We start from the raw sequence: 14,002 nt of genomic DNA on the forward strand, positions 1-14,002 counted from the left end.
GAGTGCTTTGTTTGTCCTGAGCACCCCCTGGCTTTTAATCTGCTTTTAATGCATCATCTTGCATAATGCATCAGTGAATGTGTTCACCTTTTGTAATAGTCGTGTTTGAGTCCCTCTTATTGTCCTCAGTGTGAAAAGATGGATCTCAAAATCATACAGTCACAGCTGGAAAGGGTTCAAATATGCAAAAGATGCTGGAAAACTGAAGAATTTGCAGGACCTGAAGGATTTTTCTGAAGAACGTTGGGCAGTTTAACTGCTCAGGTCAAACATGGATCATCCAGGTAATGACATATTAATAAGAATCAAGGGTATGTATGAAAAGGGTATTTTTTTTAAATCCAGCTTCTTCCTCTTTTTTTTTTTTTTTTTTTTTTTTTTGTCTTGTGGACTGCAAACATTTATGTAAAATATCTTATTCAGGACAGTACTAAATAAAAAGTAACATGCATTTTGTATGATCTCTCTTATTTAGTCAAAATAATTACATTTTTTAAGGTGCATGTAAACTTTTGAGCACGACTGTATGATGGAGTCACTCTGTACATGATGTTATTACTTTAATTCATCAGCTGTCTAGGACATTTCAAAGGCGATTTTCTTTTGGCACTACTACAGACGATTAATCCATTACATTCCAAAAATAAATAAATAAATCACACGTTACATGTTGCTCTGTCCCTTATTATTTTGAATGATTGTATTCAGAAAGGTAAGCCTCTTGCTGAGGATAAAAGTCAAGGTGGATCACCCTGACCAGATGTCTGGATATAATCATACATTCTGGCAGTTTGAATGATGCAATTAGCTCATAATTCTTCCCAAGCCATGTAAGGTTAATCATTTTTTTATCATAGAAAATTCCCTTTGCAGGCTAACAACTTCTAAATCATAAAACTACTGGTTTGTGACACTAAATTATAAGTATGCAAATTATTATAAACCAGGATCAAGTACTTTTACCACTTTAAAGGCTACATGAAAGCTGAACTAATAATTCAATATATAGATCAAATTTGGACCAGATACGTTTCATGCAACCCTTGTCTTAATCAGCATGAGGCAGTCTGCAGTCAGAGCCTTGGAATCTGTTTTAACAGTAAAGTATATTTGAACAAGAAAAGCAACCTACATTGAATTAAATTGTAATTTTATTTTTTTAAGTAATAGATGTTAAACCATGATGCTGATGACACGATGACATTTAAAACAAGAGAAAAAAATATATCTCGACAGATTCATATTCTGAATTTCATCAGTGCGTATTTCACCCTCTAATCGTATCTGTAAGTGATAAAACAAATCTGAACAATGGGAATGAAACAAAAGAAAGGATAGCTGATGGATACTTAAACATGACAAAATGTATATACAAACAAATGAAAAGAGGTAATTACAGTAAAATTCAGATTTTATAATTAATTACAAGCAACCACATTTCTGTATAGATTAAATAAAAATCTAAAAAATTGCATGATGTGAAAAATCTTTTTTTTTTTTTTTACAATGCAATTATTGCATTACACTGATGCTGTCAGTAAAACCTGAACAGTTGACAGTTTTAGTGTAGTGAAGTCCAAGGCCCATCATATCTCTTCAGTCCAAGAAAAAAATATTATTGAATTGTGTTGCACACAGCCTTTTCACTTCCTCTGTAACACAAATAGAAGCAAGGTCAAACGTTTCCAACACACTAACTTAAAAAACTGTGATTAAAGTCCCCATGAAATCAAAATTGACCCTATTTACTTTGTTAGCGCATATTACTAGTCTTGTGGTGAACAATTAATCCGTGCAAGAAAATATTTAAAAAAAAATTTTTTTACCATGGTAATCTTTAATCAAAATCTGAAAATGCCCCTCCCCTCTGCATTGGAGGACCTTCTCTGATGACGTAGGTTTGAGGAATTGGTTTGGGCAACGCTTAACCACTCCCCTCAAACCGTTAGTCTGCTATGAGCAGAGATGGAGAGGAGGAGCGCTAGAGTAAAACCCTGCCCTCTGTTCAATATTCCTTTTCACTGGGAAATACGTCATAACACTGGAGAAAAGTCGTTTGCAACTTCCGGTTCACGGGGACTTTAAATGTTAACTAGTAGATTTTAAACAATCTCACACCATAATATCACTTCATTGTTTGGTCAATAAAATTAGCATACCATTCACTTCAATGAGGTTGGCATTCTTCTGGTTCAAAATGACATACAACTCCCTCTGATCAGACTTCTTTCCAACAACCCAGTAATCGGTCATCGCTTTAACAATGATTTCCTCGTCCTCATCCACCCTACAAAACAAGCACAGACACTGTGTTACATTCACTAACTGTACATACGCACAAATTTGTGATATCGTGGTATGAACATTTTCAAAAACAAATTCATCAATATTTATAAAATACGTACTAAAATTAGATTCGTACTGAAACCACACATATGCAAAATTCACATACTTTTGGTGGCCTTAAAAATGTGCTAAAATACAAAAATCTTGAAGAGATCTTTTTTTTAAATTCTGTCATCATTTACTCATCCACGTCAGTCCAAACTCTTTTACAAAAAGACTTAATCTTAAAAATCCCCACTGAAGGTCCAGGTAACCAAGACCACAAAGATCATAAAGTCATCGTAGAAAAACAAATCCATATAATTTGCATACATTTGCATGCTTTATGCAAATTGGAACCCTCAGGCACACGGTTGCTCATTTAGAGTACTCCAAATTCATTAACATTACAACAGTGGTTCCCAAACGTGGCAAGGCTACGGTCCACATCCGGTATGCGTTGAATCCACATGTAACAGATGTGGGCCGACACTATGTTGCTGTCTGGGATAGTGTACTGTCAGCAGATTGTTATGTAAAAGAAACCTCTTCAGGGTGATACAAGACCCTGCTGCATAATTATCCGGCTATTTGCCACATAATTGAGTACATAATTGAACACAAAATATGAATTTGACATTTAATTACATCAAAATGATTAACAGTACCCGCTTGAGCGGTAATGTTATAGTTTGTAGTCGTGCGATAACAGACCACTAGATGGCGCGATCAAAGAATCAGGGAAATGTGTATAAATATAAAAGAAGAATAATGCACCGATGGTTATGCACCAAGCATGGACAAGTTTGTGAAAGGACTGCTAGTGCCAGGTAAACGTAAAACAGGTAATGAATCTACTTCATATTCACAAAACAAAGTGTCTAGAAGTAGAACCAATCCATTATAATCAGTGATGCTTTCTACTGGATGAAGCAGGACACTACAAACCCCAGACAGTAAACTGACGCTGTTCTTTTTCTGACAAGCCCATCGCTCTGACATGAAGGACAAATTGATTTGCAACGTTCGCTTTGTCACTTCCAGTAGACAGCCTCAAGCTGTTGCGGCGCAGTGCGGCAGTCGCGTCCGGTGTAGTGAAAAGACAAGAAAATATGACAAGGCTTATCTCGCCCTAAGAATCACCAGAACAACGGGGTAATGAAGAGAAACCAGAGTGTATTGCGTGCCTCAAAATATTAACTTCTGACAATATGAAGTCAAAAAAGTTAAGACGCCACTTAAAGACTTCACATCACAAACACAAACCTGTTGATGTTGAGAAGTTGTAATACTCTATCAATTACAATCTTTTAAATAAATCCTTCAGAATTTTGCAATCAAGGAAGGTCATGTCAGAGTGTTTATGTGGGTGCATGTATATATTTATCCAAGAATCCTGAAAAAAAAGGTTTCCTGATAATAATCACAAATGTTTATTGAGCAGGCTGAAGCAAATCAGCATATTAGAATGATTTCTGAAGGATCATGTGACACTGAAGACTGGAGTAATGGTTATTTTCTGATGAAACATTATTTCCGTCAGTGTTCATTTTAGCCCCGATTTTAACTCGCCGACAGTTGTGTGGAAATCGCAGACAAATGGCCAAAATCGGTGTTCATTCACATGAGTGACAATCACGTAGTGTGTATTATCAAATCTGAGATAAACGCTGATGCGTTGCAGATGCCTTTGAGACATTTAGTCCTGCAGTGTGAAATGTGTTTTGACTTGAGATGACATCGGCGATGACCTAATGCAAATGAGAGCGCAAAATACAGGACGAGGGAAAGTTCAGGAGGAGTCATAGACCTGCAACAGAACATCAGCAAGCATGGCTTCTGAAAGCAACCATTCTCTCCTTCAAATTCTTCTTTTTTTTTCCATTTTCATTGCATATCAGTGCACAGACAACTTGGATCGCAAGCTTTTTGCAGGCTATCATTTTAACAGGAAGAAATCCAGTCTCACGCAAGAACTCCTGTCTCACACGTGATTTTAAAGGAGAACTCCGGTCAATTTTAACATTGAGCTCATTTTTTTGTAAATTTGGAGTGCTGTCAATACAGAGAACAACGACAAAAATCGGTGTTGCCTACACCGTGTTATCCTCTTTTTAAAATTTGCACCCTGTTGACTTCAATGGGGCAATATTTAAACCTGCTTTTAGCCTCTTAACATCCTTGATGTGTCATTACAAGTGCCCAGCCATTGTGAGTGATTCCTTCAGAGTGAACACGGTGAATCTGACTGCAGTAGATGTGAAAGAGATGAATAAAAGTGAAGTTAATTCGGCCAGCGCTCATACCTGTATTTATTTCCTGTTTTCGGTCGAAGTCCACAGATTGTCGAGTTCACGCGCGTGATACAGCGGAGAACTCGACAATCGACTACAGTGGGCTTCGACCGAAAACAGGGAATAAATACAGGTATGTGCGCTGGCCGAATTAACTTCACTTTTATTCATATCTTTCACATCTACTGCAGTCAGATTCACCGTGTTCACTCTGAAGGAATCACTCACATTGGCTGTGAGTGACACACAATGACCTTAATACATACCTCTTAAATAAATCAATAGCACTGCTTACCGTGCAAAATCGCAGTTGATGTCTCCAAGGATTTTCATGAGGTCTGGATGGACAGAGGTGAGGGACACACTGGCCGTCTTGCGCATGTGGATGGTGCTTTTCTCAGCCAAGTTCATGTGGTTGAAGTAGATGAATTTAAACTGAGGTTCCTTCTCTGGCCTACAACAACAATTTTGAGAGAATTATTGTAGCTGAGCTACTGTATTCCCTTCTAGTGCAACATGCATGGAAGAATAAAAGCAGTTATGTGCCCTTAAAGTGTGATAAGTGGCATGTAAGTTGATATGAGGGATTGTACCACACAAAACAATACTGCGTGCCACGCAGGGCTCAGGTAAGATAAGGACACACTGTTTAGATATAATTAATGGATAAGCTCCGGTAACTGCTACTGGAAGAGAGATGATACAGTGGAATGCATGCGAGTGAAAGCCTTGTCTATATTTCTGAATGGTTACCTGGGTCACAGGATGACCCAGTCATTTAAGATTGATGCATGTGCGAGCAGTGAAGCAGGACTCATTTGAAAGAGTTGCAGTGACAGCTCAACATACATATCAATGGTCTAAAAGTCCTGCCAGCAATATTTTAAAACCACATATAAAATATCCCCACTACCTGACAGATGTCACTGAAAAAGGTGAGTGTGTGTGTGGTTCAAGGGTTTGACGCTCTGGAGGAGTACTGACCCTGATATCCTCCGGTTGACATTGTACTGCTCACATATGTCAGACGCCAGTAGGGTGAGATGGGGACCAACCAGGCTGTCTAGTTGCTCACAAAACTCACGACTCAAATCCACCGCCGCTATGGGCACAGAGGAAAGCAGAGTTTGAGAGAACTGTTAACATTTGCCTGATTTCCTGATAGTATGAAAAGTCTCAACTGTTAACAAAACAAGCATAAAAATGAGGTAAAATAGCTTAAAAAGACACTTACAATTTACCATGAAGCATACAGCTGCACTCATTGCCTAGATAAGAAATAACATTTATGTAAAATGTGAACTTGCTTTTTTTCATTAAAGATTTCATTAAAGAACAGTGTATTTCCCTCCATCAAACAAAAATATTGACAATTGAACACTTCTCACAGAAAACTCATGAGTCAATTTTGTTATATTTCAACTTTACAAACATCACCTTTAATGAGAATGAGCAATTGAACAAATAGGCAAATGTTGTATCTCTTTTATTAATTCAGTGTTTGTGTCTGTTTGCCCAGGTGTTATAAACAAATTAATAGCAACAATAATAATAGATTAATAAATACACTAATAATTTTTACTATTACATAACATTTAATCATTTACATAATTTACAAAGCATGTTTGTTTATTTATTAATAATAAATAAATAATTCAGAACATGAATGTTAGGTAATAAATCAATATCATGTTAAGTTCATTAATTAAAATGCATAAAGAATAACTGACTTAAAGGGTTAGTTCACCCAAAAATGAAAATTCTGTCAGTAATTACTCACCCTCATGTGGTTCCAACCCCGTAAGACCTTCGTTCATCTTCGGAACACAAATTAAGATATTTTTGATTAAATCTGAGAGCTGTCTCACTCCTCCATAGGCTTCTATGGGATCGAAACTTGCCGGCCCAGAAAGTTAGAAAAGACAATGTTTAAAATAGTCCAAGTGACTACAGTGGCTCAACCATAAGTTTAACCATAAGCAACGAGAATACTTTTTGTGTTAAAAAAAACACAAAAATAACGACTTAATTCAACTATTCATATTCTTCTGTGTGGCCAACGCTGGTCATGTGCGTGTTGCGTGTGATGTACAACACAGACGCGTTGCGCTGTTACACTACGTGAACTCACGTCAGAGGCCCACACAGAAGAATATGAATAGTTGAATAAAGGCATTATTTTTGTTTGTTTTTGCACACAAAAAGTATTCTCGTCGCTTGATAAACTTACGGTTGAGCCACTATAGTCACTTGGACTATTTTAAACATGGTCTTTTCTAACTTTCTGGGCCGGCAAGTTTCGATCCCATAGAAGCCTATGAAGGAGTGAGACAGCTCTCAGATTTAATCAAAAATATCTTAATTTGTGTTCCGAAGATGAACGAAGGTCTTACGGGGTTGGAACAACATGAGGGTGAGTAATTACTGACAGAATTTTCCTTTTTGGGTGAACTAACCCTTTAAGTTTGAGTTGAGTTTCTCTCACCTTGTAGACAATCAAATGTAGCTCCTCGTAACTGTCCTCTGTGTTCACAAATATCCTAGGAAATCGGAATTTTGCATCTGGATCTTTAAGATTTGCTGGTCCAGTTAAAAATCTGTTGTCATAACATAACATAAGATGTCAGTACAGCTCTGAACTTTTCACTTGTGATACAAATATTCACATGATCTCTTAAGAAGTCCAAAATTCCACAAATATCTCTTTCAAATGATGAATAATCTGTGATTGTCTCCAAGGCCTCAGAATACTTGCCAAAACCACAAAGTCCTTACAGTTTACTACCAGCAACACTGTCCTGCTAACGTCCCCCCTGGACTGGGACTCATGAGCCACAGCAGACCCTCTAAAGAGTGCGTTCTCATTACCCACATTACACACTATAGACACAACAACAATGAAACTCAGAAAATTATTCATCAGTCACTCCTTGACCGATCTCAGGAGAATAATCTATAAATCTTTTTGCTATCAGTCGAACACGACCTCATTGTGCAATCATCCACTCGTCGAACAATCAGATGGGCTTTTGTAAAGTCTGTTGGGCTCATTGTTTTCTCTTTGCCACCAAAGCAATTAAATTACCCTTGTGCAATCTGATATGTGGCAGTGTTGGTAGATCTGTGTTGTCTTAGCGCTGCGCTTGGCTGCTTGTGTCCCCAAAGCATGGAGCCCAAGCACAGGCAGAAGGCCAAGAGCCTGCTGTTCCAGCCCTGAACTCAAGAGGAAATATTTGGATACTTGCCTCCCATAGTGCAACAGATTCCCAGCCACCTCTGGCCTGAGTGGAGAGTCTCTTCCTGCAAGCTGCCGAATGTTTGCAAACACACACACACACACACACACACACACACACACACACACACACACGGATAATTCATTAACAGCTGTAGACAGCACGTGACTTTGAAGCGCATTCCAAAAATCATATAGGGAATGATTACTACATGAATTGTATCCCACTATATAATTATAATTATAGAAATGAGCTATTTTAGAATAGCAAAATCATTTCATACATAATGTTAGTAGCTTTACAACACTGTATACATACAGTAAGACAAAGGGTTATACTAATAGGCCAGAGACCAGAAACATCACAAGTTGGATTTGCTGTAATAATCAAATGTTTCATTTAAATAAACAATGCATTTAAAAATTCACTACTGTTCAAAAATTTGAGGACAGATTTAAAAAAAGGGACATTAAATTAAACAAAAGTTACAATAAAGACATATTATATTGTTACAAAAGATTTCAATTTCATTATCCTTTTCATCAAGAATCCTGTTTCTTGAGCACCAAATCAGCAAATAAAGAGTGACTTCTGAAGGATCAAGAGATAACAGGAATAAATTACATTTTAAAATATATTTAAATAGAAAATTATATAAATATAAAATTAATTAATACCACAGTATTACAGTTTTAAATAAATGAAGGCTTGGTGAGCATAACAGACTTCTCTCAAGCATAAAAGAAGTTGAGCCTAAACTTTTGAACAGTAGTGTACAACAATTCACACATATGATATTCGCGAATAAAAAGACAGAAAGGGGATTAAAATGCTTTAAAAAGTTATTATATTAAGAATGTAATGGGGTTGATTTAGTTTTAACACACTGAAATGGGCCCTTAGTGTCTATTGTATAAACAGTTTTATACTTGTAGAGTAAAAAGGGAAACTGATGGCCTTTCTATCAGAGCTTTTTTGTCAAGGGCTTACAAATGTTTGATGTACTGATGCTCAATCTATGTCTCACCTCAGGTTCAGTATGCCGCGGGAACAGTGAGGTCGTCAGGTATTTGTAAAGAATGCGCATGTCATCCTGCTCTAGACCACTCCTACAAAATACAGTACAGAACATAAGACTAAAACTGAGACAAACATGCTCATTCAAACTTAAGAAATAATGTTAATTCTGTTTAAATGACTTGTCATGTGCCTTACAAGACTTGGTAGCTGGTAATTTAAACTGACAACTAACAAACATAATAAGACAAACAACATTTAACAGGCATAAACACAGGCACTTCTATGAAAGCAGATTTTGAAAACAAGATATGAAAGTCATGATGTGAATTTAACAAAGAGGATTAAAAGTCATATTTTAAGTCTATCTGGATCCCTGTGCCAGACAGTTCGTGATTAAGAAGCTTTGGCTGTCCCTGCCAGACTTCATGTCCTCTATGGCACTCAGTTATTTAAGGTAAACCCTCATTCATGTCACGCATTTGCAGTAGGAGTGATGTTTATAAAGCTTTAAGGGAAAATTCTTCAGTTATTCATTTCAACCTGTAATTAAATTATTATTTTTTTTTTAAATGTAAAGGTATAGTCCACCTAAATGTATCAAATGTGTGATTTGAATATGGACATTTAAAAATGGCTCTTTTTGTCATTTTTAGAGCTTAACAGCCCCTTATCATGATTCACGTTCAATTTAAGGAAAAAGAGCGACGTGAACATATCCTCTTTTGTATTCCACAGAAGAAATAAGGTCATACAGGTTTGGAGGTCTCCCACAACATGTTTACATGCATCCAACATCAAAAAACACTTACATTTTTTTTATAATATACATAGTACATCACCTATTTTCTCAAAGAAATTAAAACAGATTCTGTCTATCTAAACCCCTCCTTTCCGAGAGCCTCGTCTACTCTGATTGGTCAGACAGCCCAGTCTGTTGTGATTGGTCTACTGCTTATAGCATGTGACAGACCTTTAAAACATTTTACATTCACAAACCATGAAAGGTAATATTTGAAAAAGCATTATAGGGGCACTTAAAACAACTGTGAGAAGTGTATAGATTGCCATTCACCAGATCAGCTGATCGTTGTAGAGGAAGGCCGTGTATTTGACCAGACTCAGGCTCTCTTCTACTCTGTTGACAAAAGATTGGATCTTCAGGTAGGTCATCTTGTCCAGAGGGAAAAAGCTGATTCCCCCAAACACATCCAGCAAGTCACATGACTGGAGATGAAGCGTCTGCAGGTACTAAGACAGAGAAGACAACCACAACTTAATTACTTTGTAATATATAATTCCAGAATCACCCAGATAAAAGAAAAAAAGAATACAGTATAGATAAGTACAGAACAGTCTGAATTATCAAGTCTGAAATTCTGCTTCTCAAGAAATCCCAGAAGATACTGTACAACAACACTATGACCGCAAACATGGATGAAATTACCAAAGCGTCCCCGATAAGGCTGAGGTAATGTAATTTGACAACTTGACGTGCTGAGATGCAGCCCCGGTGTGACTTTGCACAGCAGTCAGTGACATTTAACCTAAGGCACAAATTGCACTTTCACTGAGAGCTTCAGGGCACTGGGAGGGGTGACGCAGAGGGTTTCCCTTGACCGAAGCTGAATTATTTAGACAGGTGAGTAAGCATGATGCCCTCAGCAAGGAAATCTGAACCGAAGAACCAATAAGACAAACATGGACAAATGAGATCGTTGGGCCTCCTGTTCATGTATATTATATGCCTCACATTGTCTATGCAAATATATGTTGAATCTGACACCAGAAATATTTTCTTATCTGCAGGAATAAAAAAAATTAAAAAGTCAAATGATCAGTGATGTCCTTGAGAAGTCTGGCAAACAAGCTCACATTGCAGGACAACATTACGACTATAAAGAAACTAGAGAGAAAGATATTCAAAACTTAAAATTGATGGTTGTCCCTTTTAAGAAATACATATGCATGCACAACACAGACCAAAGGTATACACCGTCTTACTTTTATCTGATTGACGGATTGAGTTCTCTTAATTAATACTTTATTTACCCTGTAAAAGAACTTTTCAAGCTTTTGGGTCAGCAGTTCCACTCCACCAGCCTCAAATGCCCTGCTGAATGTGCCATTGAAGAGCTAAAGAGCAACAAGAAAATAACTGTTAGAAACATCAGCTGTTTACTTTAAGGAGAAAGCAATATAAATAATAATAGATTAAACAATGTTTACCTTATACATGCTGTAGCACTGTTGTAATACAGACCCATAAACTGAATCCTAAAAAACAAAGACGGGAAAAACTCAGTGTACACTAAGTCTATAATAACAACCAAAAGTTTAGTTAGTAAGATTGTTCATTACAATTTCAAGGGAATAATCGACAATTATGATTTTTGTCATAATCGTGCAGGCCTACTTTATTCAAATAAAATGTGAATGCATTTGAAATAAATTGTTGTTTACTTGTTTGTTTATATCCATAATTAATTGATACCTGATTCCCTTTTTTTTTCCCTTTCCCAAGAATTTTTGGATAAAAAGTCACTTAATCGATTTCAAGTCACTGAATCGTTTCGGATCGTATCGTTCTAAATGAACCAATATCGTCCTTGAATCATATCGACAACCACGAATCGCGATATGAATCGAATCGTTGTTAAAACGAATCGTTACACCGCTAATAGATAGATAGATAGATAGATTCAGCTAACATTCCACATATTACTTACAATAATCTCTTCCTCTTGGTATTCAACAGTGGGTGGTTTACCATCTTTGTTGGGTTTTTCAATCATTGGATTCCGTACAACCTGGACAGAGGAATTCAAAAGGTGCTTAATACATACTTCAGCTGCACTGTGTTAGGCTAGTTTGATTTTATTCTAAGTCTTCTTTTGTTTGGCTTTTAAATAGAAACTAAATCTCTACAAAACATCACTGATATATGTACCATGACCATCCAGTAATTTTCCTCAGGCTCATGGAAAAACTGTCTGTTCTTCTGAGTGTGGAGGGATTTGGCTGGTTTGGTTGGACAGAAGGTTCTGTACATAACAAAATCTCTGTCAATCACATTTGATAAAAGTTGTTCAACACTCTTCATGCCATCATTAATAAAGTGCTAACCTTGTGAACTGAACGATGGCCTCACAGAGTCCAACATTGCGAATCTTTTCGTTTTTCTCTATTTCAATGGGGTGGTAAAACAAGATTTTCTTTTCCTCCTACAAAGCACAATAACATCTCTATAAACATATGATTAACATATAATAACCAAAACATGACTTCAACCTGCATTTGTTTACTTTTCAGACTACTATCAAGCCCAAAAGCATTTTGTAAATATTTCACACATTTGCTGTGGTCAATTTTAATGATCTTTTTTTTTGTGTGTGTAATGGATTTAAACATTTAAAAGGATTTAAAATGTGTTAAACTGAGCTGAGAACATATTAGCTATTCACGTCGATGCTTTTTCATGGTGGCAAAGTCTGTTAGTTCTAAAGATTACACTTTTACGCTTTCTGTGGCCTCAGATTCCATGTCAGCCTAATTATGAAGAATAAAACAACACTATGCAAAACAGTTATGCTAAAACAATATTGTTTAGACTAGTTACCTCCCCCTCACGTGGTCCAAACTTAGGGTTATAGATGAAAAAACTGAGCAAAGATGGTGTGTACTGTTTCTCTTGCATTCCAGACGCCATTCTTGGGCTTATGGGATGATGATGCATGGCAGGAATAGAAAGCAGATAATTAACACACCATCTAACACAATTCATATTTAGACTCTAATGACAAAACAATTTATGAAAATACCTGATCATCAGCATTAGTGTGATCTGAGTCTACGGTTCCCTCTTTTCTCATTGACTTTGGAGTGCATGCCTTTGACCTGTAAACAAAATAAACTTTGAGACTTGGAGCTTTTGGACCAGAGTTCAATTTAATTTAATTGTTTAAACTATGTAGTTTAATTAACTAGTTTAAGATTATTTGAAAAGCTAATAAACTAAACTGTCTTTTTTTCTTTTCTACTTCTAAAATAAACTGCTGCTGACATGAAAGTTAGTTGCTTCTTAGACTAGTGAACAATAGAAACAGACAATTACACATATGACCAATACTGTTAGGAACATGATTTTCATTCATGAGGCAAAAAATAAACAAATAAATAAATAAAACAGGAACCAAAAGCGTCTCACTTTCCATGGAGAGAGTGACGATGATCAGACAAATTAGCCCATTACTTACAATTATATTTTTAGACCATGTTACTCTTTACATGTACCTCGGACCAAAGTTGAATTTAATTTACTTGTTTTAAATGATGTAATTTACTTAGTTTAAGATTGTTTGAAAGGCGAATAAACTGCCTTTTGCTTTTCTACTTTTCAAATATACTGATGCTGACAAGGAAGTTAGTTGTTAGGAACACGAATTTAGTTTAGGCAAACAAACAAAAAAGAAACCAAAAGCATCTAATTTTCCTTGAAGAGAATGACGGTGGTAAGACAAATTAGCCCATTACTTACAAGCTAACTGGTTAGCTGCATCATTAATCCGACTATTTCAAAAGCGACAACTATCTCAAAGGCTGTTCAGTCAATTAATGCTTACCTTTTACAGCATGACAACTGAAACAAAGTGATTCATTTGCTATCTCATTGGGGAAAACAGAGCTGAGATCAATGGAAAAGATGTACTTCCTGCTCTTGACAGTCGCATGTGTGTTACAGTTGGATCCACTCGGGTAGATTACATCCGCACTACAAACATAGTTCCGTCTAACTATTAGTCCTGTCCTATGACTGTCCTCTTACACCGTTACAGTTTTTCTGAATTGCAAAACACACACTAAACCCCATTCTCTGAACCAAATTCTCAATAGTCTAAACTAATTTGTCGAATAAATCACTCTTTCTGCAAAACATTAAACAAGTTCAGGACAGGTAGTTAAAACACTATTTGCAAATCTCATGCACTCTTTTTTTGTCAAAACTCTAAACACATTCTCACTCACTAAAACACATTTTGCACTGTGATGCACTTATGTTTCAAAATGCTAAACACAGGTAGGTGAAAGTTAAACACAACTGCAACACAGTTGTTTACACACAACAACTCA

At 36.4% G+C, this 14,002-nt stretch overlaps 1 protein-coding gene across 1 annotated transcript; it reads right to left on the reverse strand.

Annotated features, from left to right (window-relative positions):
• Positions 1-381: 381 nt before the first annotated feature.
• Positions 382-13,625, reverse strand: ccz1 (CCZ1 homolog, vacuolar protein trafficking and biogenesis associated). Its single transcript, XM_079850744.1, has 17 exons — positions 13,495-13,625; positions 12,694-12,769; positions 12,492-12,588; positions 11,999-12,096; positions 11,823-11,916; positions 11,602-11,682; positions 11,102-11,149; positions 10,925-11,008; positions 9,948-10,123; positions 8,883-8,964; positions 7,865-7,926; positions 7,105-7,216; positions 5,854-5,887; positions 5,604-5,721; positions 4,915-5,073; positions 2,160-2,287; positions 382-1,652 (listed from the first exon to the last, which is right to left on the reverse strand). The coding sequence occupies exons 2-17, from the start codon at positions 12,705-12,707 to the stop codon at positions 1,597-1,599; spliced, it is 1,443 nt and encodes a 480-aa protein (XP_079706870.1). The 5' UTR covers positions 12,708-12,769; positions 13,495-13,625; the 3' UTR covers positions 382-1,596.
• Between the last annotated feature and the right edge of the window lie 377 nt (positions 13,626-14,002).

This window comes from Squalius cephalus (assembly GCF_949319135.1).
Source record: "Squalius cephalus genome assembly, chromosome: 19".
NCBI classification, from domain to species: domain Eukaryota; kingdom Metazoa; phylum Chordata; class Actinopteri; order Cypriniformes; family Leuciscidae; genus Squalius; species Squalius cephalus.

What these genes read in the sequence shown, in the direction of transcription:
- ccz1 (XM_079850744.1), bottom strand. An exon ending in TACAACGATCAGCTGATCTG is followed by an intron (nt 8,965 to 9,947) that starts GTGAATGGCAAT and finishes TGTATTTTGTAG; the next exon opens with GAGTGGTCTAGAGCAGGATG. An exon ending in ATCAACTGCGATTTTGCACG is followed by an intron (nt 2,288 to 4,914) that starts GTAAGCAGTGCT and finishes CTTGTTTTGTAG; the next exon opens with GGTGGATGAGGACGAGGAAA.